The sequence below is a fragment of the Liolophura sinensis genome, chromosome 1 (assembly GCF_032854445.1).
Source record: "Liolophura sinensis isolate JHLJ2023 chromosome 1, CUHK_Ljap_v2, whole genome shotgun sequence".
Lineage (NCBI taxonomy): Eukaryota > Metazoa > Mollusca > Polyplacophora > Chitonida > Chitonidae > Liolophura > Liolophura sinensis.
The window spans coordinates 40,865,744-40,891,812 of record NC_088295.1 but is presented as its reverse complement, the minus strand read 5'-3'; the positions used below and the strand labels follow the sequence as shown (position 1 = coordinate 40,891,812).

Sequence of the window (26,069 nt, the reverse complement as noted above, 5' to 3'; positions counted from 1 at the left end):
GTTCTCAACACAACATATTTCATAACCAAAGCAACTCTGAAGAAGCACATACTGACGATCTCGATGAAGCCATCATCACCAGCGGCTGTTGATCACAGTACATATTTGATTGTTACACACGCCAATTCCAGTACGATCCACTGAATAGTTCTCAACACAACATATTTCATAACCAAAGCAACTCTGAAGAAGCACATACTGACGATCTCGATGAAGCCATCATCACCAGCGGCTGTTGATCACAGTACATATTTGATTGTTACACACGCCAATTCCAGTACGATCCACTGAATAGTTCTCAACACAACATATTTCATAACCAAAGCAACTCTGAAAGAGCACTGATGAACTCCATGAATCCATCATCCCCAGCGGGACTAATAAAATATAAATAAAACATATTTTGATACCAAATTAAATCTGAAGAAGTGCAGTTTGACGATCTTAAGTTTATGATTATATAGAATATTTAAGTATTAAAATGCTGATTTTTTGAGCGGAAATCGACATGGTATAATGGTATATGACAGAAATGAATGGTTGTGGCCTAACGCCACTGTTGACATTTTGTCTGGATGTTATGACTGGATGAGAAACACCTGTTGTATATAAGATCGTGTACATATATATATAAACACATATATTAGCTATAAGGAACTTCGGAGCCAACCTGCTATTATGGCAAGTTGAATTTTCTTCTGTACTCATCATGTTATATTCAAGTTTGTTTTTTTGCCGTACTCCAGACTATTTTCGCTTTTGCGACGGCAACAAGCATTATAGTAAGAGGGAACCAAACAGACCCTGGTTGAAACCCACGACCATCCGATTGTTGCTGCACAGGAGACCTTCCTATGCACGTACGATCAGTGAGAAAGGCTTTCAGGTCTGGCCCTTGGATTAAGAGATTCCTGGGTAATTTTGTGACACTAAAAACTATACTCTTCACATAATTATTATGTTTACTACGTAGAACTGTGTGGCTTGCTGTAGGCTACATGATTAGACCTTATCTCCACCTCCTATGCTTATGTCAAATAGTAATGAATTCGAATGAGCACTGGTCAAGCCGAGTCTAAACTTAACATTTTAGAAATTAATATTTTTTGTGCTGTCACTACCGGTAATCGTTTTTGTCAACAGGATAACGCACAAATTATGTCGTGTGGGACCTATGTGCTGTATTTTATGGTGTTGCACCAACATTTAGTTTTGTCAACGACTAAATAAGCATGAATGAGTAATGGAACAGTTAGATAGCTCACATTAAAGTACACATAAATGCATTTTACTGCAGCATGTATTGCAAATGTTGAATGTTGATCAGAGCTGCTTGTTTTGCACGTGGGGGTATATATGGCATGGTTTATATTGACAATATATGGACGAACAGACATGGACGGAAAGCCAGTAAATCCATGAAAGGGCAAACGCCGTAAACATGATGAATACAGGATGGAGGTGAGTTTTGTATTTTGTATTAGCCGCATACTTTTGGGGGTGACGTGCTCATCTGGGGAAGGTTGTATGCAGCTTGTGCTTGTACCCTGACTAAAGTCGATAGCTATCTTTTTTTTTTCGTCCATTGATGAAGAAAGTCGGATTGTTTGGGGACAGCCAGTATTATACTTCCCTATAGGACCCTGGCGCATTTATGCTGCCAAATAAACAGTCTAGAATCTCTCATGTGTGCAAATATGAATAGCTGTCTGGCAGAGAGAGGGTTTTGTACTACCACAGATCCTATCCATGTAAACATGAAGTGCACACAAAGTCACCCCTGAATGTTCGTGCACGATAAACCGTATACCATACGACGTGTTAGTGTTCATAAACAAATTTCACCGGTCATTTTGACTGGGGATCTGTACAGGTACTTTATACATGTGCATCCCCTTCCCACCCGATGTCCTCTAGTTCCTTTCGAGAAGATGAAAAAAGTACATTTTACTTTTAACAAAATAAACGCATAAGGAATAAAAATGTTTGCATATTTTAAGGCTATTCTAGGATATATATATACGCAAAATTTTGTTTGTGCGTTATCCTGTTGACAAAAACGATTACCGGTAGTGACAGCACAAAAAATATTAATTTCTAAAATGTTAAGTTTAGACTCGGCTTGACCAGTGCTCATTCGAATTCATTACTATTTGACATAAGCATAGGAGGTGGAGATAAGGTCTAATCATGTAGCCTACAGCAAGCCACACAGTTCTACGTAGTAAAGATAATAATACCGCTTATAACTTTGTGAACACCACATTCAAGCTGGACCACTTCAAACACAACATAAAGCACTGGCTAAACACATGAATGAATGAATGAATGAATGATTGGGATTTAACTTCGTTCTTAACAATTTCAATCATATGACGACGAGAAGCGAATAGGTGTTAGTACATATCTTGTGTCTTCAGCACTGCTGCCAATGAATTATAATGTCGAAGACAACAAATGTGACACCCAACCCACTCACATTATATTGACACCGGGCTAACCAATCCTGTTTCCTGGCTCTAAGCTCTCAGTGCTGAGCGCCAGGCGAGGATGCAAAAAAGTACCATTTTCAAAGTCTTTGGTATCCACCGACCCGGGCTTGATCCCTGCCTCCCGACTTCGAGGCGGACACTCTAACCACTCTGGCTAAACACAATATAAAGCACAGGCTAAACAAAACTTAAATATCACTTAAAATGGACGCACTAACCCTCCTTCAAGAACAATAATCTTACCTGAGCAAGACTGTTAAAAAAAAAAAACAGAAAAAGAAAAAGAAAAAAAGCATTTTGAACAAATACAGCAGAAGGCATTAGGATTGTAATCAGTATGCTTATATAGCTGTTATGCACTGCATTCTTTCAGTCGAGTAGGGAGCTTAGTTGAAACCATATTGTTCCAACGGTTGTAAATAGTAATCTCTTAAAAACACTGCTTTGGAATTGTTTAGTGTACAATATTGAGAAATCGATTAATCTGACTGGTCCAGGAGGTACCATCCAGGGAAACTTAATCCACAGATGGAGTGTTATTAAGCTAAACAACGATTTTACGACCGTCATCAAAACGTTACTCTTCAATACATCAACTCATTAGACATCAAATTCAAACCTGTTTAACCTCCAATCAAGATTAAATATATGAACTTGAATTATATTTAATTCAAATACTTCAATCAGTGACTGTTTAAAACTTAATGTTTTATAGACAGCCCAGACTATTTGCATTTGGCCAGTATCTCTGAGAGTGTGACTGCACTCAGTGTCAAGTCTGGGTGGGCTTTGACAGTGGGACTGTAGAAATGGCACTCACCCAGGCCTCTGCTTAATACACCAAGCTTGTATTAATGTAAACTTTAAAAGCCCATCCAGTTGTCTGAGGAAAGCATGAATCACAGTTTAACTGTTACTGTCCATTGAGTTGTTCATATAAGACAAACAACAACAAAACAATCAAAGCCCATGCAGTTCTGTGAGGAAAACATGGATCACAGTCCAGATGTTTTTGTCCATAAAGTTTGTCATACGAGACAAACAACAGCGAAACAATCAAAGCCCATGCAGTTGTCTGAGGAAGGCATGGATCACAGTCCAGCTGTTTTTTTCCACTGAGTTCTTCATACGAGACAAACAACAGCGAAACAATCCAAGCCCATGCAGTTGTCTGAGGAAGGCATGGATCACAGTCCAGCTGTTTTTTTCCACTGAGTTCTCCATATGAGGCAAACAACAGCGAAACAATCAGTCGTGCCCATCCAGTTGTCTGACGAAGGTGTGGATCCAACTATCAAAGCCCACCCAGACTACAGTACAAACCATCAAGAACAACTAATAAAGCACGCCCAAAACTCCATAAAATATGCAGGCTAAATCAAACTTTCATTCCACAGCCATGGAATAGCAAAACCTGTAACTTCAATAATTGAAAATTAATTAAAAGCACTTGTCATTTCTAAAATAATGTAATTCACTTTTTCTTCTTGCACACTGTATGTATCTAAATGTCCTTCGTAAAGTTACATACCAGTATGCTTTGTTTGAAGTGTTTTCACACCACATTGATGACCACATAGATGAGTAACCTTCACACTTCCTTAAAGGAGAAATGCAACACATTCAATTTTCACGAAAATGCTTTTGTTGTGCTGTAGACAGCCAGATGAACAAACCTTGGCCACTTTTATGTCGACGTTCCTACATCCAAGGGAAGCAAGCCATGGTGTTTTGAGCCATAATAAAATGTCCATATTTTTGAAGGTTACTTCTGGCCAAGTATAAGCTGCCTATTTTATACACCAATACAAAACAGCAGATAAATCTAATGCAATCATAATCATATATTTTATTTTGATTACTTTAAGTTTCAGGTCAAAAACCTTTGCAGTTTACCATTAACAAGGTACGCAGGAAAGGGCAATGTCTATACAGTACCAAAAAGATAACTCACTGAATTTAACAAAGATTACTTTATTGTCTGAACATGCAAGGATACCTTCAGACAGATGATAAGTTGCATATGTATAAACAATTACATGTTGGTATGGAGATACCGGCTCATAACAACTCCAGATATGGTGGGACAAAAGGAATGCTTGGTCTCTTCAACACTCATCAGGACACCTCCATAAATATAACCAGGGTATATAAAACAAACAATAAAAAAAGCTCTCCCCAGTAGAGTCTGTACAATTGTGAAAATTTGTTGCCCCCAAAACAGCATTCCTTCTACAATTTACCTCATTGTCAATCTAAAAATCTTTAAATACATCATGTAAATGGCAATCGTAAAATCTTTTGACAGCTCCTACAATGTTGTGATAATCAACTAAATCACCAAAGTTTGCTAACTGGACTGATTTGATCTGATTTCAGATCAAAAGAAGACCAAAAGTGCTATCAGAAAAAAACTCCTAGAAATTAACACTGAAACAAAAGCAAAACAAAAAACAAGCCTACTTGAGTATTGCGCAGATGGCTTTACATTGAACCAAGCACAGGCACATTTCAAGACACAAAATGTTCCTTAGCCAAGCAGATGCCACAGCTGAGTATTCGAAAAAAAATATGGTAAGCAGTGCTTTATAAGTAATGAGGAAAAGCTTTGAAGGCTACAGTCCAGCAATTTGCTGAATGAAATTAAAATTTAATCTGTAGTTAATTTCACCAAAATTTCTTTTGAAAGATGTATGCCATAATATTTTTACACCATCATGCCTATCTAAGTGCACAAAAGAGTACACAGTCAGATTGAAGGAAAGTGAAATTGAAGGAAAAAGGCATTTTTCACAACTGTGATCAGACAAAACATTTTGATGACTACTTTGCTTTCTACCACAAACCCAATATGAGATGTACAATTTATCTTGGCATTCACATATTTGATAAAATATAACCCAAAATTCAAAACTTACTAAAATCATAAATAAATTAGCATCAAGGATTACTTACAAAACTTGCAAATGTAGTAATAAATGAAATAAGGGTTTGTATAATCTGTATATAGTGAATAATTTGTATAAAGGTATAAACAGACTATGCAAACATATGCATGCTGCTATTTAGACCACTAACTGTTATCACTTGGAACACATGCTTTTTCTTTATTATTCTGACATCAAACTTTGGATAAATGATTTATTGCGACTCAACACAACATGGGCAGTATTTTATCCGTACCAAGGGAAAATCACAATGGTAATGTTAGAATCTTAAGATTCAACGATCTCTTTTACACAATTGATTTTAGCTTATGACTTGACTGCTTTGTACTTTATAATATTACATGAGGAATATCATTTGTCACTTCTCTAACATAATGTGCCAACATCATTTTTAGTAAACCATTATAAAGAACCAGCCTTTCAGAATGTCAGAAATTTCTCATGGCTAGTCCGATAAAATGAACAACATGTACAATCCCCTGGCCTTAAGTTATTAGTCCAAAACTGTGACACCAATAAAACAGCTTCCGACCATGTTTCACACATATCAGACATAAGAGTGAAATATCATCCACACATTAAAAGTGGTGGTACACAAATATGCACAAAACCATACCATGACTAGAGCATTTAGTTACTACTACAGTAATATAAAGTATCTACATGTCAGGGAAAGTAGAGGGAATTTTCATCTATTGATTTTAATTGAACATTTAAGGAGATCAACAAGATCCAACTCAAAAGTACTTTTACTAGCCTTACAAAATATGTCTTAGTTTCAGCATGAACATAAAACCTCTTAAATGGGGTCTTTCAATTTGCTAATAATCAGCATGACATTTGAGTACACTGATTTAGTGTATTTTAGTTGGAAACGTGGAAGGCTGTACTACAAAGCAGAAAAGACACTTCTATGCATTAAGGATGGGGTAAATATGAAATGGTAATTCCATCACCACCATTAGGCCAGATTACCTAGGTAATCTATCATCATATGACAAGTACTTCAGGTTGAAACAAGTTTTACATACACATAGAAAACAACTTTCCTGATTTTACATAATAAGTCAGTATTTAAAAAAGACACTGCATATCAATCTGCACTTGGATTACATGTGTAAACTTTACTAAAAAGGTCACATGTGAAGAGGAAAGATTCATATTCAGAAATATATTTTTTATCTTGTGCACATTATGTGAACTGTAAAATTGTGGACAATTGTCTGCAAAATGAAGGCAACATTGGTGGTCGTTTAACTACAAGGGACGGTTACTCTGAACACAAGACACACTCATACCGTCTCTCGACAATGGAAAAGTTGTGTAAAAATAGACTTTAGTCTTAATTTACTATAACTCCATATTGTGAGTCTTTAAGAGAGTGACACGCATTTGAGTACAATTAAACCACTTAAAAGTGTGTGTTCTGTGTGACAAAAAAATAAAAAAATCTTGAATTCACATGGTTTGTTGGACGAATACCTGATGTAAACATATGCATCATTTACATAAAACAAACAGGCATGAGGTTATCCTCAGCATGTAATAGGTTTTACCAATGTTAAGTCTACATCTACAGTAGATACCTACTAATTATCTTGCAATGTGTATCAATTATCTTTTGATATGCCAAAACAAACAAATACATTGATATGACTGTTACTGTCATTACGTTATATTGGGAAAACAAAATAATTGTTGTTGCTCACATAAACAAGATGAGATATGTTCATACTTGAGAACATGCTTTCTGCCCTTGATCTCTGAAGAATGTAAGTATATCATAATCAATTTTCAAAATTCCCAATATAATACCACAACAAACAATTTTAACACAGGCATTTTGAGAACTGGAAACATTTCTGACTTAAGCAGCATCTGACACATGGATATATTTTTTGCTCATGAGCAACACCAAAATATAATCTAATTTTTCATGATGAGATATGTTGATACATGTATATCAAGACAGGGCTTTTATTCAAAGTTGTCTGCTTTGATCTTCAACTGTAAATCTAAGTTTTCCACTGACATATCAAATATATACAAGAATATGAAATCCAACCAAATGATACTGAAATATACAGCAAGTCCTTTACACCTAGGCAAGCTTTTAAGAATTATTAACGCCACATGTGAGGTCAAAGGGGAAATACTCTTCACACTAATCATAATACATCCCTCATGGCTGAAACATGGAAGAATTTATTGGATACTGCAGCAACACCATCACATGCGATCATTTCTGAACTCACAGTCTGAAAACAGGTTAAGTTAATGTTCAGGATACTGGAGCAACACTATCACATGCGATCATTTCTCAACTCACAGTTTGTAACAGGTTAAGTTAACGTTCAGGATACTGGAGCAACACCATCACATGCGATCATTTCTCAACTCACAGTTTGTATTTATTTATTTATTTGAATGGTGTTTTACGCCGTACTCAAGAATATTTCACTTATACGACGGCGGCCAGCATTATGGTGGGTGGAAACCGGGCACAGCCCAGGGGAAACCCACGGCCATCCGCAGGTTGCTGGCAGAGCTTCCCACGTACGGCCGGAGAGGAAGCCAGCCAGAACTGGACTTGAACTCACAGCGACCGCATTGGTGAGAGACTCCTGGGTCATTACGCTGCGCTAGCGCGCTAACCGACTGAGCCACGGAGGCCCCCACAGTTTGTAACAGGTTAAGTTAACGTTCAGGATACTGGAGCAACACCATCACATGTGATCATTTCTCAACTCACAGTTTGTAACAGTTTAAGTTCACATTTAGAGATTTTGAAAAGACAAGGCTACCACATGTATGCTAAATTTATTCCACCAAGTGGAAACCTAGAGACAGGCCAAAACGTTTCTGGTTGAGCAAACAAGAACAAAAAAAATTCTCTGGAAAGGCACCATATAATGGGCCTTGACCACTTCCACTGCAAATAACATTCAAAGATTTCTCCATTCCAAGTGATTTTCCACATTGTGGAAAGTAGGAGCTCTCATACATGACCACAGGTAAATGCACATTGGAAAGCACACTAATTACAGGGTATAACAGAAGGAAGAGTTTGTTCATATACGTGTACCTATAACAGCAAACTAGGAAAGGCCCTTTACGTATATTGTACCAGATGCCACATGGAGGCAGATGTAAGATTTTACATATGTTCATGTACAATAACAGACTTAACAAACTGTTAAAATGTCATAAATAACATCATCAGTATATACAAATCAACATTAGCCTGTGTAACCTGTCACGTGTGTTTGTGAGAGGCTGATGCATGTATTTAAGAGCATAATTAATGCAACACATGTCTGTGACATACATCATGGCAACCTTTCTTTCTCACATTTGCTTAAACAGTAATTGTTCTGGAAACAATGCAACAAAACTTGTTCTCAATGCACATAGAATCCTGATTATCACAGACAACTTTGGTACGGCATCAAACAATGTCCTAGTTTCTGTAATTACAACAGAAATGAACCAGGATGGTTGACTGTTGATGTTCCGGTAAAACACATTCCTACTTTAAAACCAACCTCAAATCAACTTCAGACTTTCAAGCTTAACTAGTCATATATATGTGACCAGGGTCATTTGCAGACCTTTAAATCCACCAAATAGGGCAAAAGTCAATCATTAGGGCATATGTTGATCTTCATGATATTCAAGAATCATTCATTTGTGCCTCCAGAAACTGAACAGTTGATAAAGGGTGATACTCAAGGAAGTATCGGAAGTTTCTATCATGGACACAATGTAAAGCTGTCAATGAGTTCTAATGAAGAGGACATCAGAATATCTGTATCAAATCCTGCACGGCAGGGGAGGGAGGGGGGGAGGGGGGGGGCGTACGAGCACAGTTGCACGCTGGACAGGGTTTAATGGGGTATCTCCAGCAGGGAGGGGTTCTTCTCCAAGATGGTCAGAAGGATTCGGTCAACATATTGACTCAGACGACGATTGTTGTCTTGCTGCTCCTTTAACTTGGACATCAACTGAAAGGTACAAACACATATCACTTTAGTTTCTCTTAGTGATGATAGAGGTTTGAAGTCACACAGGCCGATTGTCTGAAAATGAGATATTTACAGTATCTTTACTTCATGACGATAAGTTAAAATGCAATGGGTTCAATTTTGTTGTTCAACTAGTTGTGCACGATTAACTGCAGCTAAAAAAACTCACTAAATTAACAAAGTTCTGATTAAAAAAAAAAAAACAGCTTCATGATCTTAGCTTCTTTTTTTGGTTTTTACACTTTAATTCAGCATTTTCAGCTAAATCTTATTAGCCATCTATTCTGGAAAGTCTCTTGCACTTTAGAGGAGATAGGGTGATGGAGATGGTATGAAACAAACCAGACCCAAGGATCACGATGCAATCTTAAGACTTCAGTCAAAATTTCAAATTAATTGAAAATTGTTACTTCTTACATAACAAGGTCAAAATATTGATTGACAAAATAAATTTTGGGTATGTTATTACAAAACAAATTTCAACTTAAATAATGGAAAGAAACATACCAAGTTTTATAATAAATGAAATTTTGACTAAAGTCTAAGATCTCTTCATGACCCCAGGGCAAGGTACATTGTGAATTGCTAAGCTGTGGGCTCTGGTGTGTATTAACATTGGATTGACTAAGCAGGAGAATCACATTTCATGAAGCAAACTTAAACTAAGGACAAAAAAAAAAAAAAAAAAATTCAATCAGGACACATAATGTTAGGACACAGAACTTACAGTTGAAGACATTACTATGAGGAACAGACAAATTGCATCTGAACCATATCACTGTAATGAAAATGCCCCTCCAGAAGTTTCAAATTCTCTCATACATGAAAGTCTAAGACTGCTTCGTGAAATCTTTCCAGAAATAATTTCTGCAGATGGTAGGCAACAGTTGACTTAAAAGCTAACTTCCAATAGCTCCATATCAGCCCAGATGCTCCGAGCTGACGTAGTTACATACTATACATGTGATTTAAATTACAAAAATTCCACACTTTCAATGTATATCGGTAAGATGAACGTGTACTCAATGCTGACAACTTGAAGTGTTGAGTGATTTACTTTTATCAAAGTGATTCACATTTCATGTAGAGATAACACATCATGAATCCTCATATGAGAGAAAAAGGCTGTTCACTGATGCCTTTTGGGAGAAATTAATGGACAATTTGACAATGGATTAGCAAATAACACCTATATGGATAGTTTTGAGGTCAGGGCTTAAAAAATGGAACTGATAAAAGGAAGTAAAGAAATGGCAATGGGAAGGTGAAACAAACACCTTTTGTAACGTGTGATACCTTACTATGAACAATAAATTTAGAAGGTACATGTCGTTTGACTCTCAAACATGTTATACCACAAAATAATATTAATTTTTTGAAATCTTTTTTTGTTGTATGGTACAGGTATACAAAATACATTTAACCAGAAAATGTGAACATTGGGTTTTAAACATGAATAACATTAATGGGAAATTTGAAACATTAGTAGCCAAATGGAAATTATCATATATGGGTTGGATAACAGATTAATATGTTAGTAAATCTTGAATGTATCAGGTCAAAATTTTTGACAAATCCTGTTCTCATTCTCACCGGTTTGGCAGGTTGATCAGGGGGAGACAACTGTCAATGTCAATACATTAGTTATCACTGACGCTATCATTAGAAGACATTATATCAGCACAGAAAGGGATGGAATATACACTGTTCTGAGATTCAGGAAAAGAGAGTGAGATTCAGGATACTACTGCATCATCAAGCAGTACACTCGATACAAGCAAGATTAAAATCTGCCGTCCCTGCTTGCTCTTTTATCCGAGTGAAAGACATAGGGCCAAACATTTCAATGCATCAGTAGAATCAGTAGTGGTAACTTTTATAGTGCAGACAAGAACACTGATTAATATAAAGCTAAATTTCCACGCGTATATTGAGATTCAGGATACTACTGCATCATCCTGGAGCAAGTTCATTAATAACCAACTCTCAAGTCAAGGAAAACCAGGGTAATCTGTACCTAACAGTGATAGTTCACTGATGACATGTTATATATACAAGGATACTTAGATATCTCAACCAGATACACTCTTAGGCCCTAAACTTATTCATAACATACAAAGAAGAAATTTTGCAATAGTTTTTAAAACTATCTAACTACAAAATAATTTTCTTATCTTATATTAATGAACTTTTATAAAGCAAAATTGATTTCTTTTCACTGTGGCGTATATACACCACACTATCGTTAATTTCTTTTGTTTATGGTACAAATAATTAAACATTTCAAAACAAAAACTATCAATTATCAACCTTAACAAGCATAATCAACGAATATAGATTACCTGCAGATGAAATTGTATCGTATATGTATGTAAACCTTTTGCTCACCTGATCTTTGTCCATGTGTTCTATCTCCTCTGCTAATGACATTCCTTCCTGGTTCTCTAGCAGTGACCTTCCCTCTTTCATACAGTTACTCAGAAGCTGTAAGTTTAGGTCCTCATTCGAGCTCATCAATGAGCGATTCTCCTGCAGAGATTAACAGTGAATGACCTCATTAGTTTACATGATATTACAATGTATAACCCCATCCACCTTAAACAATTTACGACATAAAATATGGCCAGGCTACTCTGAAATTATGGCTTGGGCACTGATGGCTAGACAATCTAAATTGACTGTTATATGCTTGAGGTGAGCAAGTCTTTTTTTTTGTTTCTAGACAGCTGTTTTAGTGTCAGTTACTTTATGAATATAGATGTTTTTCCCATATGAATAGCTTTCGCATACAACAGTCGTCACACAAAAGGCCTTAAAATACGCTCTTTCTTATCAGAAATAGTTCTCTTTCACTTTGTCATTTTGAACATGTTACAATGGTACATTAATTTGCAACTATGTTACATTGTAACTACAATTACACATCACTTTTTGTATAAGGCATTATTTATTAACCAAAATTTATGCAAACAATTACAAAGATTGCGCGAAATATGTCTATATCACAAGCACAGAGCATTAGGCATATACCGTACATTGAACTTCCAGTGATCTTTATTGCTCTATCATGAAGTCATCAAAATAAAGGCCAAGCTATCTTGATCTGTATTTCCGGTTACTACGTATGTTTTTGTTTCAATTATCGTTCATCTTAATTAAGCAATCTTCAGAATTCTATTGCCCAAACAAAGAGAATGTTCTGCTTTTTTTTTCTCTCTTTCCAAAATCCTTCTCACAATATTCATGTATTCCAGCAAGGAGAAGATATACAGTTATACAGGAGCTTCATACACAGCTGGTTGCAACTGTATAAAGTAATAAGGACGTACATAGAGCTTGTTGCATTTGTTCTTAATATTCCTGTTTTGAAAATAATTAGGTTCATTTCTGCCCCTGAATTGCCTGGAGCAAGTTCATTAATAACCAACTCTCAAGTCAAGGAAAACCAGGATAATCTGTACCTAACAGTGATAGTTCACTGACGACATGTTATATATACATGGATACTTAGATATCTCAACCAGATACACTCTTAGGCCCTAAACTTATTCCTAACAGACAAAGAAGAATTTTGCAATAGTTTTCAAAACTATCTAACTACAAAATAATTTTCTTATCTTATATTAGTGAACTTTTATAAAGCAAAATTGATTTCTTTTCACTTCTTTTTCATTTATGAATGAATTAAAAATACCAAAAAAAATGTTAAAGCTGTAAACATTAATATATTTCTCATAGTTCCCACTATAAGCTTTGTAACAATAAACATTACAGAGAAGGGAACATGGTGTTAACCTGACCTGCATTTCCTTGATCTGTTATTTTAACAATTTAAGTATGAAATCCACCTACATGCTGAAGATTCTCCTGAGTTTACAACACAAAATATGGAAAGAAAGCAGATTATACTGAAGTCTGAACTCCAGAAATGCACCCTAATCTATTCAAATGTAACACAAAAATAGTTCATTCTGAAAGTTCTGGCTGTATAGTGAATCAGATAATGTTTGCAAACATAACTTTCAACAGAATCCCCTGGCCAAAGCAATTAGCATTTTAAACAAGATATTGGAAAGATTTTGACATGAAAAAGGTTTCTCAATGGCATCTGGTATTTCAAAATCTAGGGGTATCATTATCAACATCAATATGCAAAATACAAGATTTTAAATTTGTACAGCAAACCAATAATATACAACCAAAGAGATAACACAAAACTGAACCAAAAGCTACATGTACAAACTAAAGCAACTACACTGATTTCTTCTTAAGCCTCATAAGTTTCAACCACCTTTAAGTAAAAAGAGTCTGTTTTGAAATGCCAAATTACCCATAAATATTCTTTATCTACAAATAAAACAAGCCTTTGGAAGTATTGCTAATCCTTTGATCAGTGACTAAGCCACATACCAAGTTTCAATTCAATATGGTAAACCATTTTACAAAATAAGTCTGGAAAATTATAAAACAGGAAAAATAAAAAAAGACCATAATTTTGTCAGGAATGAACGAAACTAACCAAGACTTGAGATTCATCTGTAACTCATCAAGGTAAAGCCATGTATAAAGTTTCAATTTACAATGAAATGCTTTGAACAAAGTCTGGAAAACTTATTCTGGATGGACAGATAGACATTGTCTCCTCTTGTAGTGTGGTATTGAAATAATCAGTATCACCACAGAATTATTATCAACTTAAATATTTTCTTTTCATTTATTGGCGTATTTATATTCAACATAAGCAAACAACATGGCCATATCGGTGATAAAAAAATAAACTACTCAACTCAACTACAGAAGGTGTAACAGACACTACCAACAAAAATAGACACAGTAATGGACAAGGAAACGGAAGAGAAGGTAAAGTCAGGACCTCGAAACAGCATTCAAACATCATACACACCTGCCAGCTTAGCTTCCACTCGGCCCACATTACCTTAAAAATACAGGTGTAACAAACCATAGACTAAATCTCAAGAGATGTACTCCATGTTCTTATAAGTCATTATACAGTGAACTGGGCTATCACTAACTGTATACCATATGCTAAGACCAGGCTTCTAACATTCAAAGGATGTATGTCTAGGTCCATAATATGTATGAAAGTTGAAATACCCAGATAAAATGTAATAAGAGATCACAACTTATTTTATCACAGATTTTCAATCCATATACAGATCTTGGAATGTTAAACAAAATCACCAGTAGTGTGATGTTAAACAGATGAGAAAAAGATCTGGCCAAATCTACAGATTATTCAACTAAACAACTGTATTCCTCAAATTCTATGATGAGACCATCAGTGAACATTTACATAAAAGCAACACAAGTAACCCATAAGCCTTCTGACATCAAGTGACATCAATCAATCATCAATTCCTGAAAAACTAGATCCCAAAACAAAATTCTCCTTTGGGTAGAGGGAAGATTTGAACTCAACAGTTACAGCCATGCATTATATAAGGCTGGCTCTCCTACAGGTACCACATAGAAATTGTGAAGCTGTACAACAGTGTGAGCTGAGAAGAGCTAAGAAAAGCAATACTGTATGAAAAGGCATGAAGCCATACAAAGCTGAAAAGATCACACAGGTGAAGCATTTAATCTACAGAATACGTCAGAATATGAGCCATTCTTACCTCCTGTAGTTGTTTGATCTCAGTCTGTAAATCTTTGTACTTGTTCGGCAGATCTCCTATGCTATCGCCTCGATTTCGATGCAATTCATTTTCTATTTTATATTTTCGTAGATGCTCTAACTCTTTCCCCATCTCATCCATGAGCTGAAATGAATAACAATTCCTTGTTATACATGCTTTGTTCAACATAAGATAAAATAACCAGCTAACTACCTTTCAGGCAAAATATTTAAAAACCTTTATGAACAATATGAAAGCATCCTGAAGAAGAAGATTACACATGTAGATTACCTGTGCTGCTCCCTGTCTCTCCACATTAAATTCCTCCACCTGCCTACGGATCTTCTCCTGCAGCAACTCCTCCTCTTCTCTCAAGGTTGTGTTCTCATACTGGCTTTCTGACAATCGCTCCTGTAACTCTGCTTTGTCCTGAAGACAAACACATACACTCTTTTAATATCCATAGCAGTCTAACTCCAAAACCATTAGTCATTATTATTTACATCAGCATATATAGTTAAACACAGTAAGCTAAATTCCGTAAATGACCTAAAATTTCATCCACGCCCAAGTTGCTTATTTTACCTGATTCTGATAGTTCTACTGATCTTAGAAAGGTGGTATGAGGTTAGTGTAGAAGATAGGATTTGTAGAGAAATGTAAGTTTCAGGTCTAAAAGTAATACATGGTGACATTTGTCTGCCTCCAAAAATGCACATTTTGGGGTGAACTTTATGGTGAGTTACAGTACATGTAAATGATAATAAGACTTATAATGATTCTCATGGCAGCCTGCGGATGGTCGTGGGTTTCCCCTGGGCTCTGCCTGGTTTCCTCCACCACAATGCTGGCCGCCGTCGTATAAGTGAAATATTCTTGAGTACGGTTTAAAACACCAATCAAATAAATAAATAAATAAATAATGATTCTCATGAAAATTCCTGCATTTAGCCACAAGTTTAACACCAATTAGTGTTGTGGACTGGAGAAATTGGAGTGCCTGGGGTAACCAATAGCTTATTACTGGGGACTCGAGAAACTTTCACGCCACTGACAAACCAGTGACAGTTGGATTTGAACATAGGCCTATGAAGTCACTTCCCGCAACAATAGCTAGAAAAACTGGTGGCTGAATTTGTGATGTATATTCACCAATTTGAGCTTGTCCAACTCCGCACGTAATCTTGTCAGCTCATCTTGGGCCTGATCATGGTCTTTTTCTATTCTTTGTAACCTGAAACACATTCAGAACACAAGTTAATTTATGCATAAATTCCTAAAAATGTATACCTAAACTTAATATGACTGCTAGCTAATTGGCTTCTGTGGATAATTTCTTATTACTTGGCCATTACATTTATAGCCAATGGCGTATCCATAAAGCTGCATGCACATGCCACAATTTGTTGCATAGATCCATTGAAATCCACTAATTGAACAAAACTAATCGAATTTTTAGAATAAGGCAATTTATGAAACAGTACTTGACCTATTTTTGTTACATGAGTCGATTTTGATGAGATGAAACAATAAACAACACAGTGTGCATGTGTCTTCAGGTACAGAGGCATTTCTGACAGTTACTCAACAGTTGCTGAGAAAATCATACCCCTTAATACAGTGTTTCACCTATTACACAGAACTCAACTAAATGGGAGGTTATTCAAGACCACACAAAATAGAACATAAACATTGTAAGTTTTACAGTAAGAATGTTTGTTATCCTCTGTGTTAAGCTATTTTTACAGGTAATCTAGACAATCATACCTTTGTGTGAGGTAATCCATCTGGTCAGATCTTTCTCTCTCATATCTTGACTATAAAGAGAAATCAGTTGCATTAGACACCAGGGGCCACTTTCACAAAGTACTGGTTCAATATCGGACAAAGATTTGTTTACTTGTTTGATTGGTGTTTTATGCTGTACTCAAGGATATTTCACTTATAGGATGATGACCAGCATTATGGTGGGACGAAACGGGGCAGAGCCCGGGGGAAACCCACAACCACCTCCAGGTTGCTGGTAGACCTTACCACGTACGGCTGGATTAGACACAGAAAACAATGGTATGTTAATAGCGACACTGAAAATATCGTATGACAAATGTATAATAAAAAAATGTTGAATGCCACTGTGTGAAAATGACCCCTGGAAATCTTAGCTGTGTACAGAGCTATTAAAATAATTACTCTCTCCACAAATTAATATGCCCACCAGGTGATGGTTTGATGATACCTTATTGTTCCACACTAGATCAAAGACTTCAGTCATGGCCAAACTAAAATTCTTGACAAAAGTGTTTTTGCATGTCACAAAGATTCTTTCAAGACACTGATTCATACACAAAAAAGAGGGGCAGTAACTTTTAAATCTAAAATACAACTGTAAACTCATTCCATGTATTTTACATTTGCACAATCTCTCCTTTCCGCCCTGATTTAAAAGTCTGTTTATCTTTTGCTATCTGAACATTACAACTTACAACATGCTCTCTCTGTTTGCGCTGCTCATCCATCAGGGACTCCTCTGATCTGATCTCTATCTCCCTCACCTGCTCTTCCAACCCGTGGATTCTACAACAACATCAACATCTAGTCAACCAGCTTTGCAGACAGGAACATGTATTTTGCATTCATGACCATTTTTTCAGAGAATCTTTTTTCTTGTAATATATTCTTTCCTGAATTTCAAGACTACGATAGCACATAAAACATTTAATGTACATGTCGTAAATTTTCTGGCACTTTGAAAAGATAACAGAAGTTAACTCACTAAAACAGTCTTTATCAACTTATACAGTCTTCATCAAACTGTATAAGGGGAGATTAACAATTCAAATACTCTTGACTTCTTTATTTTAAGATACAACACAAAGCAACTTCTCCACCTATAATGGATTGCTAATGACATAGAGATGCAGAAAACCCACCACAAATCAATTTGGCAAAATATCAGATTTCTGAAATGATATTTTTTTCTGGATCAAATCCTTACTTTCTGACTAAAAGTGAGTTTTCCTCCCTCAGACGGTTGTGCTTGGATTCACTCTCTTGATGAATCTCAGTTAAAAATGTGATCTGCTTCTCTAAAAAGTGGATCTGTGAAAACAAAAATATTAAATTCACAGATCAAACAAAATTTGATGCCAAAATTCAAGCACAGCAAAAATTTGTATGAAAAAAAGTAAACAATGTAAGAATATTTTACATCTATTCTGCATGCATATCATATATTTTTTGCTTCCTTTATTTTCATATCTTTCATAATGTGTAGGGTAAAACATCTTCACAGCAGTGTTGCAGTTGAAATAATGTAGATACTATTTGCTTGATGTAGTGATTTCCAACCAATTATCACAAATCTTGTATTATCAATCATGGGAAAGATTATGGAAGCCATACCTTATCATTAACCTCTGAAAAACTGCCGTCAATATTGTCAAATATCTCATCGGATTCAAAACTGTTTCGCCTTGCTGGGGAATTCCTGTGCAGTTGACTGGAAAACAATTTTTAAATTGAAATTTCAAAGTGACCTGATTACAGAAAGCTTTTTTTTTAGGATAATGCAAAGATACAGATGTACATTAAGGTGTAGTTTACAACTCCAACATGAGTCATGTGCATTTTGATTGCATTTCACCGATTCTTGCAAGTAAAAGGTTCATGTTAAATGTTTCAAGTTTACTTTAAAAACTTCATCTAATATCAAATACATAGAAAATTATTCCATACACTTACTTTGCATAGGCTGTTGATGTTATTCTTCTATTTGAACTGAAAGGGAAAAAATACAGGTAATATATAAATCTATATTCAGTAAAATTTCAGACGATAAATTAACAAATACATGAATATATAAGAGTGGAAAAGTGTGAAAATTAGACTTCTTAAACTTCATGTATTTTTATGTGATGAATGTAATATGTCCATACATTTCACATAGTACATATATCTTCCCTTTGTGCACTAGACGACATGTTAATTTCAATTTTCCTAATTATATGTACCATAATTTTCTGACAAACAATGTTTAATACTGTTGCATCTTGTGAGGGATAAGACTGACATATTGGATTTGTTTTCAACTATTTATTACATGCACATACACAGCACCACAACCAAAGCAGCTAAATCACGAGGACAAGGTAAACTCAACCCAAGTACATTATGAAAAACTAAAACTGTAATAAGCAAAACATCAAGATGCATCAGTATGACCCTTGGCCAACCACTATTTGTGAAATCTCTAAATCATTTTTGCTTAGGGGAGGGTGGGGGACACATTAAAGGAAATCAGGACAGACAATGATTGGCTAGCAGTGGAGACCAGAGACCTGCATATTATATGAAGCTGGTCACACTAAAATCAGCAAGCCATTTTATGAGCTTATGCAAAGCACCACCAATTTAACCTAGACTATTTTACCCATAAAAGCCAATCACCACTGATTCTGTTTCTCTTTTAAGGCTTAATCATTAGTGACCAATTAAAAATCGATTTATCATCAACAGAATAGAACTACAACAATAAATCATGACAAAACTATTATCAGAAACTATCAACAAAAATAAAGAAAAGGATCTGGGTGCAAAAAATAGAACAACTTTGCACATTACAAATCAAGATTAAGGCAATAAATTAAGCAGATAGAATTTTTGTATCAAAGGGAAATTGACTGTAATGATCCTAGTCATGATGAAGCAGTGACAGAAGAAAGATGTACAAGTAGATGTAATACAAGTTTATAATACACATATATGCTTTAATGTGGATTAGATATGAATTTTGAACAGCTGTTTGAAAGGTTTAAGTTTGCAAAGTTACAGCATAATTTATACACTGAAGATGAAAACATATAATAGACAATGTAGTGCTAGATTACATACATATTCTTCTATACGAGTAACACACTAAAGGCTTATTGGTTTCATATATTTCCTTATAAGAACACTGAAACACTAACACTTTTATCAGTTCTGTGACATGTCTGGATTAGACAAGTTTTGTACAGAAAGTGAAACAATAGGGTTGTCATTCACTGCCATGTATCGGCCTTCCTCCTTTAAACATAACCACACACAATGTACATGGTTTGTGCAGTTTTAGATCATACATGATACATGTATGTGTATTAGATCTCATATGTATCAACATGTACATGTATGTAATATATCCCACATTATAAGTGACACCAGACCTACATTTATGTCACAGAATTTAGAATACAATTAGCTTCTAAATGTCTAGTAACACTGAAGGAAAGAGCTGGAAAAAAGTGATTCCATGAAGAGTTAATGTACTTGCATATCAATAATCTGTCAAATAGCTATTGATTTTTTTGTGATTTTTGTATTGCAAGAAGATAGGAAGAGAACAAAGAAAAGCAGGCTTTTTTGTTGTGGTACATATGTATGCATGGTTATACATGTACTGATAGAAATTTTCTCACGATCACCTGTGTATATGCCTTTCTCATTGTAAAAAGCAGCAGATTTCAGTGTCTAGGACACAAGTGCCAGACTAGTCAGGGCACAAGGAGGACATGACACAACTAGAATTAATCCAGCTAGACATGTGCAACATAATGTGAGCAGACAGGAAATGAAAAGAAATATATCATAAGCCTTGAACTAATTCTACACACCAGGTTCTAAAAGCTAAACACACATTCTCCAATAGGATGAGCCTGTATCATAAAAACAGGATGTGAAAAGATATAGCGTAGGACACAGCGATAGAGAGGGTTACACAAAGCCATGCTTTATTACAACCACCATGCCACCATGCACATAGGCAATAAGACCACTGAACTGGAACTGCCTCTTGAACATGTCATGGAGACCTGCTTTTCGTGACATGCTTGGAAAGAGGACGTTACAAACAAAAGCAGTTTGATGGTATTTCAACGATTACAATCAAAATTGTAAATATTTTACTGATAACTTTTAGTTGCGTGCACTGGCAATTTCACAATTAATAAGTTGACTATTTGTATAAACATATCTCATCCTTTAATGAAGCTGAACTGACTGAAAGTTATTGTACTTCAAGTTGGAAATTTACGTAATATATGTGTGTGTATATATATATATATATATATATGTACAATGTATGAACATGGAAAACATTTATATAAGGCTTTTTCAAGTTGAAGGCAAGTGTTATCTTCAAATGATTAATGCATGGTGCTCAAGCTTGATAAAACAGTGAACTTAACCAGTTCACAACACACTGCACCCTTCCTCATTCCGCCAGACGAAATGTCAATACAACAGCCATGAAAAATGTCACCATGTCCCTCCTTGAACAGCGTACATGAGGCTTATAAGGACATGGGCCATTCTGATCTTATGACATGGGTGTGGTTAGTAATAATATTTGACTTGATGAATATTTGGGCTTTTGTCTACATCAAACATGTTTTCAAGAAACCAGATTTCAGTTCAATGGTCTTGTGTTTCTGGTATCCCATAACACATGCAGAGCTTAGAACAGAGTGAGAAAGATAGGATGATATGAGATCTGGATGAGAGGAGGTCTGTACCACGATCGTCTGTGGCGGGAGAGCAGGTCTCTGCGGTCGCGATGCCGGGCTTTGCGACTTGACGCACTGTCACGGCTACTGTTGACACAGGGAAGGAAGACGAAAAAAAAAAAAAAAAAGAGTATGCAGCCTGATTATCACATAACCTGTAGGGCTTATGAAGCATGGTGAAAACAAGATGCCGGCATTGTACAGAAACAAAGACCTGAGCTGTAACAAGAACAGTACAAGGTATTATATATTTGTTAGGTGTTACTTCTAGTGTTAGTGAGATAATCATGTACGGTCAACGCCTCTGCTCACCACAATGCCACACTTTTTGGAGGCCATCTCTTACACAATGGGGTCTTCTATTTTTTCCTAACTTTCTTAGGGTTTAGGGCTGGGTTCTCACCAGCCTTTCTAGTCAACAAGTCTGGGAGAATCAATAGAGCGCGTCTGTGGTGCAGGTCGTGAGAACCCCAGCCCCGGGCGTCCAGCACACAATCACTGGGCCTCTAGAACTAACACCACAGCCACTGTAAACTGGCCCGGCAGCACATCCCAGGCTAGATCAGGGAAATATTGACCCCCCAGAAAAGACAGGCTCACTCTATACAGGCTCGATAAAATACAGGTCAACAGGCTGATCAACAGTTGAGGAGGAAAAAACATACATGTCAGCCAAGACAAACAATGCTGTATTAAGGTCAAGTTATTGTCATGATATTATGCATTTACTGACCTATTTATTATCATGTATTCATTTTTTTTTCCTCCCACTAACAGCAATATGTCTGAACAGCATAGTCTGAACCTACTGGGCACGACCCCTGGTGACAAACACATGGGCATACATGCCCTTCCCAGCTGACGCTACTAGACAAAAGATGCCCCAGGGATATGCAGCTTTAAATACTAAACCAGTTCTAAACAGAGCAGAACAAAGGATCAGAATCCAGGTGGGAGAGGAACAAAGGCCCCTACATTTAACCCATTGAGTAATGGGTTGAGTGGGGAACACAAAATTAGACAGGACACCCATCGGGATGGTCATTTAAAAGCCTATCTCATTCATTCATTTACTGGAATGCATTTACTCAAACCTGATCCATGTTAACATTCTGTGTGCAATCCACAACAATCACGTTCTAACATAACTTTCTAACCACAAACATTACCAATTAACATGAGATAAGTAATCCATCATCTGATTTCCACGGTTTTAGAACCACAAAGGTTTTTTAAAAATAGCCGGATTAGAACAACTTAATTCTCTCGGAATCTTGCAAATGCAGCTTGAATTTCTGCAATTTACACAGGAAAAATTCAGGATAGCTTGAAATACAAAGGTCAGTTTAAAGAAAAATTTAACATAAAGATTTTATTTTCTTCCGTTATCATTATCATTCTTGTAGTTCAATTTCAGTTTGTAGGAAATCAACTAGAGTAAATGATATTGAGAACATTCTGGGTACATATCAACATGGCTGTCTTCAAATACCATAATCGTATTTGAAACACCTGTGGTACATTTACTCATTTTCAGGTGCAAATTCTTTTTTGTAATTTAAGGTGGAGGCTATTTTAAGACTGAAACCTTAAAATTGGCACCAACCCAGACTTAATGGATCAAACACAAGGCGCACAGTGTGGGGGCATTAGCTGTTTGCATAACACACCCACGAAAAACAGAAGACCTGCCGAGCACGACAGAGCCAGGTACACTCTTTATATAGTTGAAGATTCACTGGACACTGTAACAGCCATTTTCATTTGCATACTGCATCAGGAAAACAAAGTTTGGAGGGGCTTGCCTTAAACAAAGCTATAATAAAACCCACTAAAAACCTGACCAATACAACCACGCAGAGCTAATGGGTTGGATGAAATTTCATTTACCCATGTTGATTGTGTTAAAATTACAGAAATATCGAAATTAAATAACTGCCATTACATTTAAAGAACTGACCTCACAATGAGGTACAAAGGTACAAACTGGCAAAAAAAAGCAACTGATCAAGCTACACCCGAAAAAAAAAAGCAGTTATTAAATAGAGACCACTTCAATAACTTGCTATTTAACATTAAAATAGCAAAATAAGGAAAAGATAAATTCATGTGGGAGAGGACTATAAATAAAAAAATAATAATAATAATAAATGAACAGATAAATAAGGAAATAAATAGAGGCATGTCTGGGATAATACTAGAAAAAGTATAATTTTGACCAATGCAGAATTCATATCACTGACATAATTTTCAGTTAACTGTCCAAGCCTAATGTTACAGCCAACACCACTGTTCAGTTTTTGAACATTTTAATTAAGCTGTTAATTTGTCTGCATGGTCCATATACCACGTAGAGAAGTAGATGGATTCATGGTTCAGAAAGTCAGTCAAAATGTATTGGCCATCCCTTTACACCATAAGAAATATATCGCATTACCCATCATTTGGCATAGAAAATCTACAATGTCACTTTAACACTGTGAATGCTCAGCCTCTGTGCAGCCACAAATGACACAACTCTTCACATGATAAGAAGAGCACTCAGCAAGGCTCACGACCTTGGTTGAGCTATGAGAAAATACCTGCCTGAGGTGAACTGCTAGTTGGTAATTTCTGATCCAATCTGGAAGGGTCTCAAAATTTAATTGTCTCAAAAAGATGTTACAAGAAGTTTTTCCACATGTTGTTAACTGTTGAATCATTTGAAAATGAAGGAATGACAAGTTATTGACTGGTACATTGTCAACAAGAGCTTCTATCGGCTGGCACATGCGCATGTGACTCCGTAGTTGTGCATAAAACATCCAACACATAAGGCTGTATAAAATGGTTGGTTTGCTAAAATGGAAACAGGCTTCTATAATTTTTTTTTACTGCTCTGAATTGAACCATACCCCCATATTAGTTCAACAATACAGGTAACAGCAAAAGGCTGAAGATTTCAATAGTGAACAGTTTAAAGACAAGACATAAATTTAACTGAGGTGTATCATTCCACATAACTTTTATGAACACATACAGTTTAAAGGTGAACTTACTTGTTATGTAGTGGAAGGTCGCTGTCTGATATGTGTGAATGAGGCTCTAGTTCTGAGTCACCTTCTCCAGCTTCTCCAAAGTCTTCATAATTCTCCTCATCAGTGATATCTTGACGACTGCCAAACACACCAGCTGTACAGTTAGATCACATGTTGCAGGTGATCTGTCACTCACAAGTAACCTTTGTGTGTTCACGAAGAATGATGTGTAGACCATGTCACATTTGAATGAAGGATTACTACCTAATGCCACTTCGGTGCGACATTTGAAGCCTAAAACGTACCTTGTTAACAATCTATTACACTCAAACCTATTGGACATGTAGTACACAGTGAACTGATTTATGGTAAGAATAATCTTTTCATACAATGGATTTCATACCACTGGAACATTCCATGCCGGTGTGGAAAAAGAAGCTGTGCATACCTACATGCATGGAAAGACATTTTGACATGTACACACTGATTAAACAGTTTAGAACTTGTACAAGTGAAAATAACAGCGTGCGGTACATTTTACAACAAGCTTTTTTCATGACAACGAAAACATGTAGTCAGAAGTGTTCAGTTATATGTACTTGTAAACTTCAAATTTCAACATTTTTTGGGCCAAAAAAGTCATAATATACACACAAAATATATATGATATAATTACACAATGTAAGTTGTGAAGTGAAAGTAAAATCTACATATTACATATAGACTTTTATGCTTTCAAGTGAAAAAAGACAGCCATACACACCTATTGACTTCTGATGATCTTCCACTGATTGCACTGTCTCGATCATCTTCTGACAGGTGTGTGGGTAGATTAAGGAACTCTAGATCACTGATGACAGATTTATTATTGACAGGTAGTGTGGACTCGATTGGACTCAAACCCAGAGCAGAGGCATCTTCATCAGTGGCTGTATCATATTCATTATAGGTGGCGTTGCTGTTCTCTGAGAACTCTGTAACCTGTCAACATATAAATATGTATACAGAAACAATGCACATAATATGTTTTATTAGAAGTCTGTGCACATTCTACCATTCTAAGGATCTTATTTATTAACTCATTTGTATTTCATACCACACTGAAGAACTTTTCACATATACCACAGGGGTAGAGTTTATGTGTAGGGGGAACCATAGTGCCTGGAATAAAACACTGAATCTTCATTATGTACGTGACAAACCTTCTGACTTAAAAATTGCAACTGAAAGAGAGACGGCTGGATTCCAACACACTGCTTTATTAACCACAGGCCTGATAGTTGCAGCTAGCCTGCGCTTTAACCATCTGAGCCAGAAAAGCCCATTATTCTCATTCAAGAATGCACCCAAGGCTAGCTAATTAAAATGAAGAAGCCTTGTGAGTTGACAATGTTCTGCTTACACCTTTA

At 36.0% G+C, this 26,069-nt stretch overlaps 1 protein-coding gene across 1 annotated transcript in view; it reads right to left on the bottom strand.

The window, feature by feature from the left end:
* Positions 1-4,404: 4,404 nt before the first annotated feature.
* LOC135482271 (rab11 family-interacting protein 4B-like) overlaps positions 4,405-26,069 on the bottom strand; it is a 35,703-nt gene continuing 14,038 nt past the window's right edge. Inside the window, exons 6-19 of the mRNA XM_064762174.1 lie at positions 25,424-25,641; positions 24,682-24,798; positions 21,653-21,730; positions 18,846-18,881; positions 18,507-18,603; positions 18,100-18,203; positions 17,588-17,678; positions 16,872-16,921; positions 16,257-16,338; positions 15,396-15,533; positions 15,105-15,248; positions 14,369-14,401; positions 11,854-11,994; positions 4,405-9,444 (exon numbers count right to left, since the gene is read on the bottom strand). Of these exons, the coding sequence (XP_064618244.1) occupies positions 9,328-9,444; positions 11,854-11,994; positions 14,369-14,401; positions 15,105-15,248; positions 15,396-15,533; positions 16,257-16,338; positions 16,872-16,921; positions 17,588-17,678; positions 18,100-18,203; positions 18,507-18,603; positions 18,846-18,881; positions 21,653-21,730; positions 24,682-24,798; positions 25,424-25,641 (1,446 nt within the window). The 3' untranslated portion in view covers positions 4,405-9,327. The remainder of the gene's footprint in view (positions 9,445-11,853; positions 11,995-14,368; positions 14,402-15,104; positions 15,249-15,395; positions 15,534-16,256; positions 16,339-16,871; positions 16,922-17,587; positions 17,679-18,099; positions 18,204-18,506; positions 18,604-18,845; positions 18,882-21,652; positions 21,731-24,681; positions 24,799-25,423; positions 25,642-26,069) is intronic.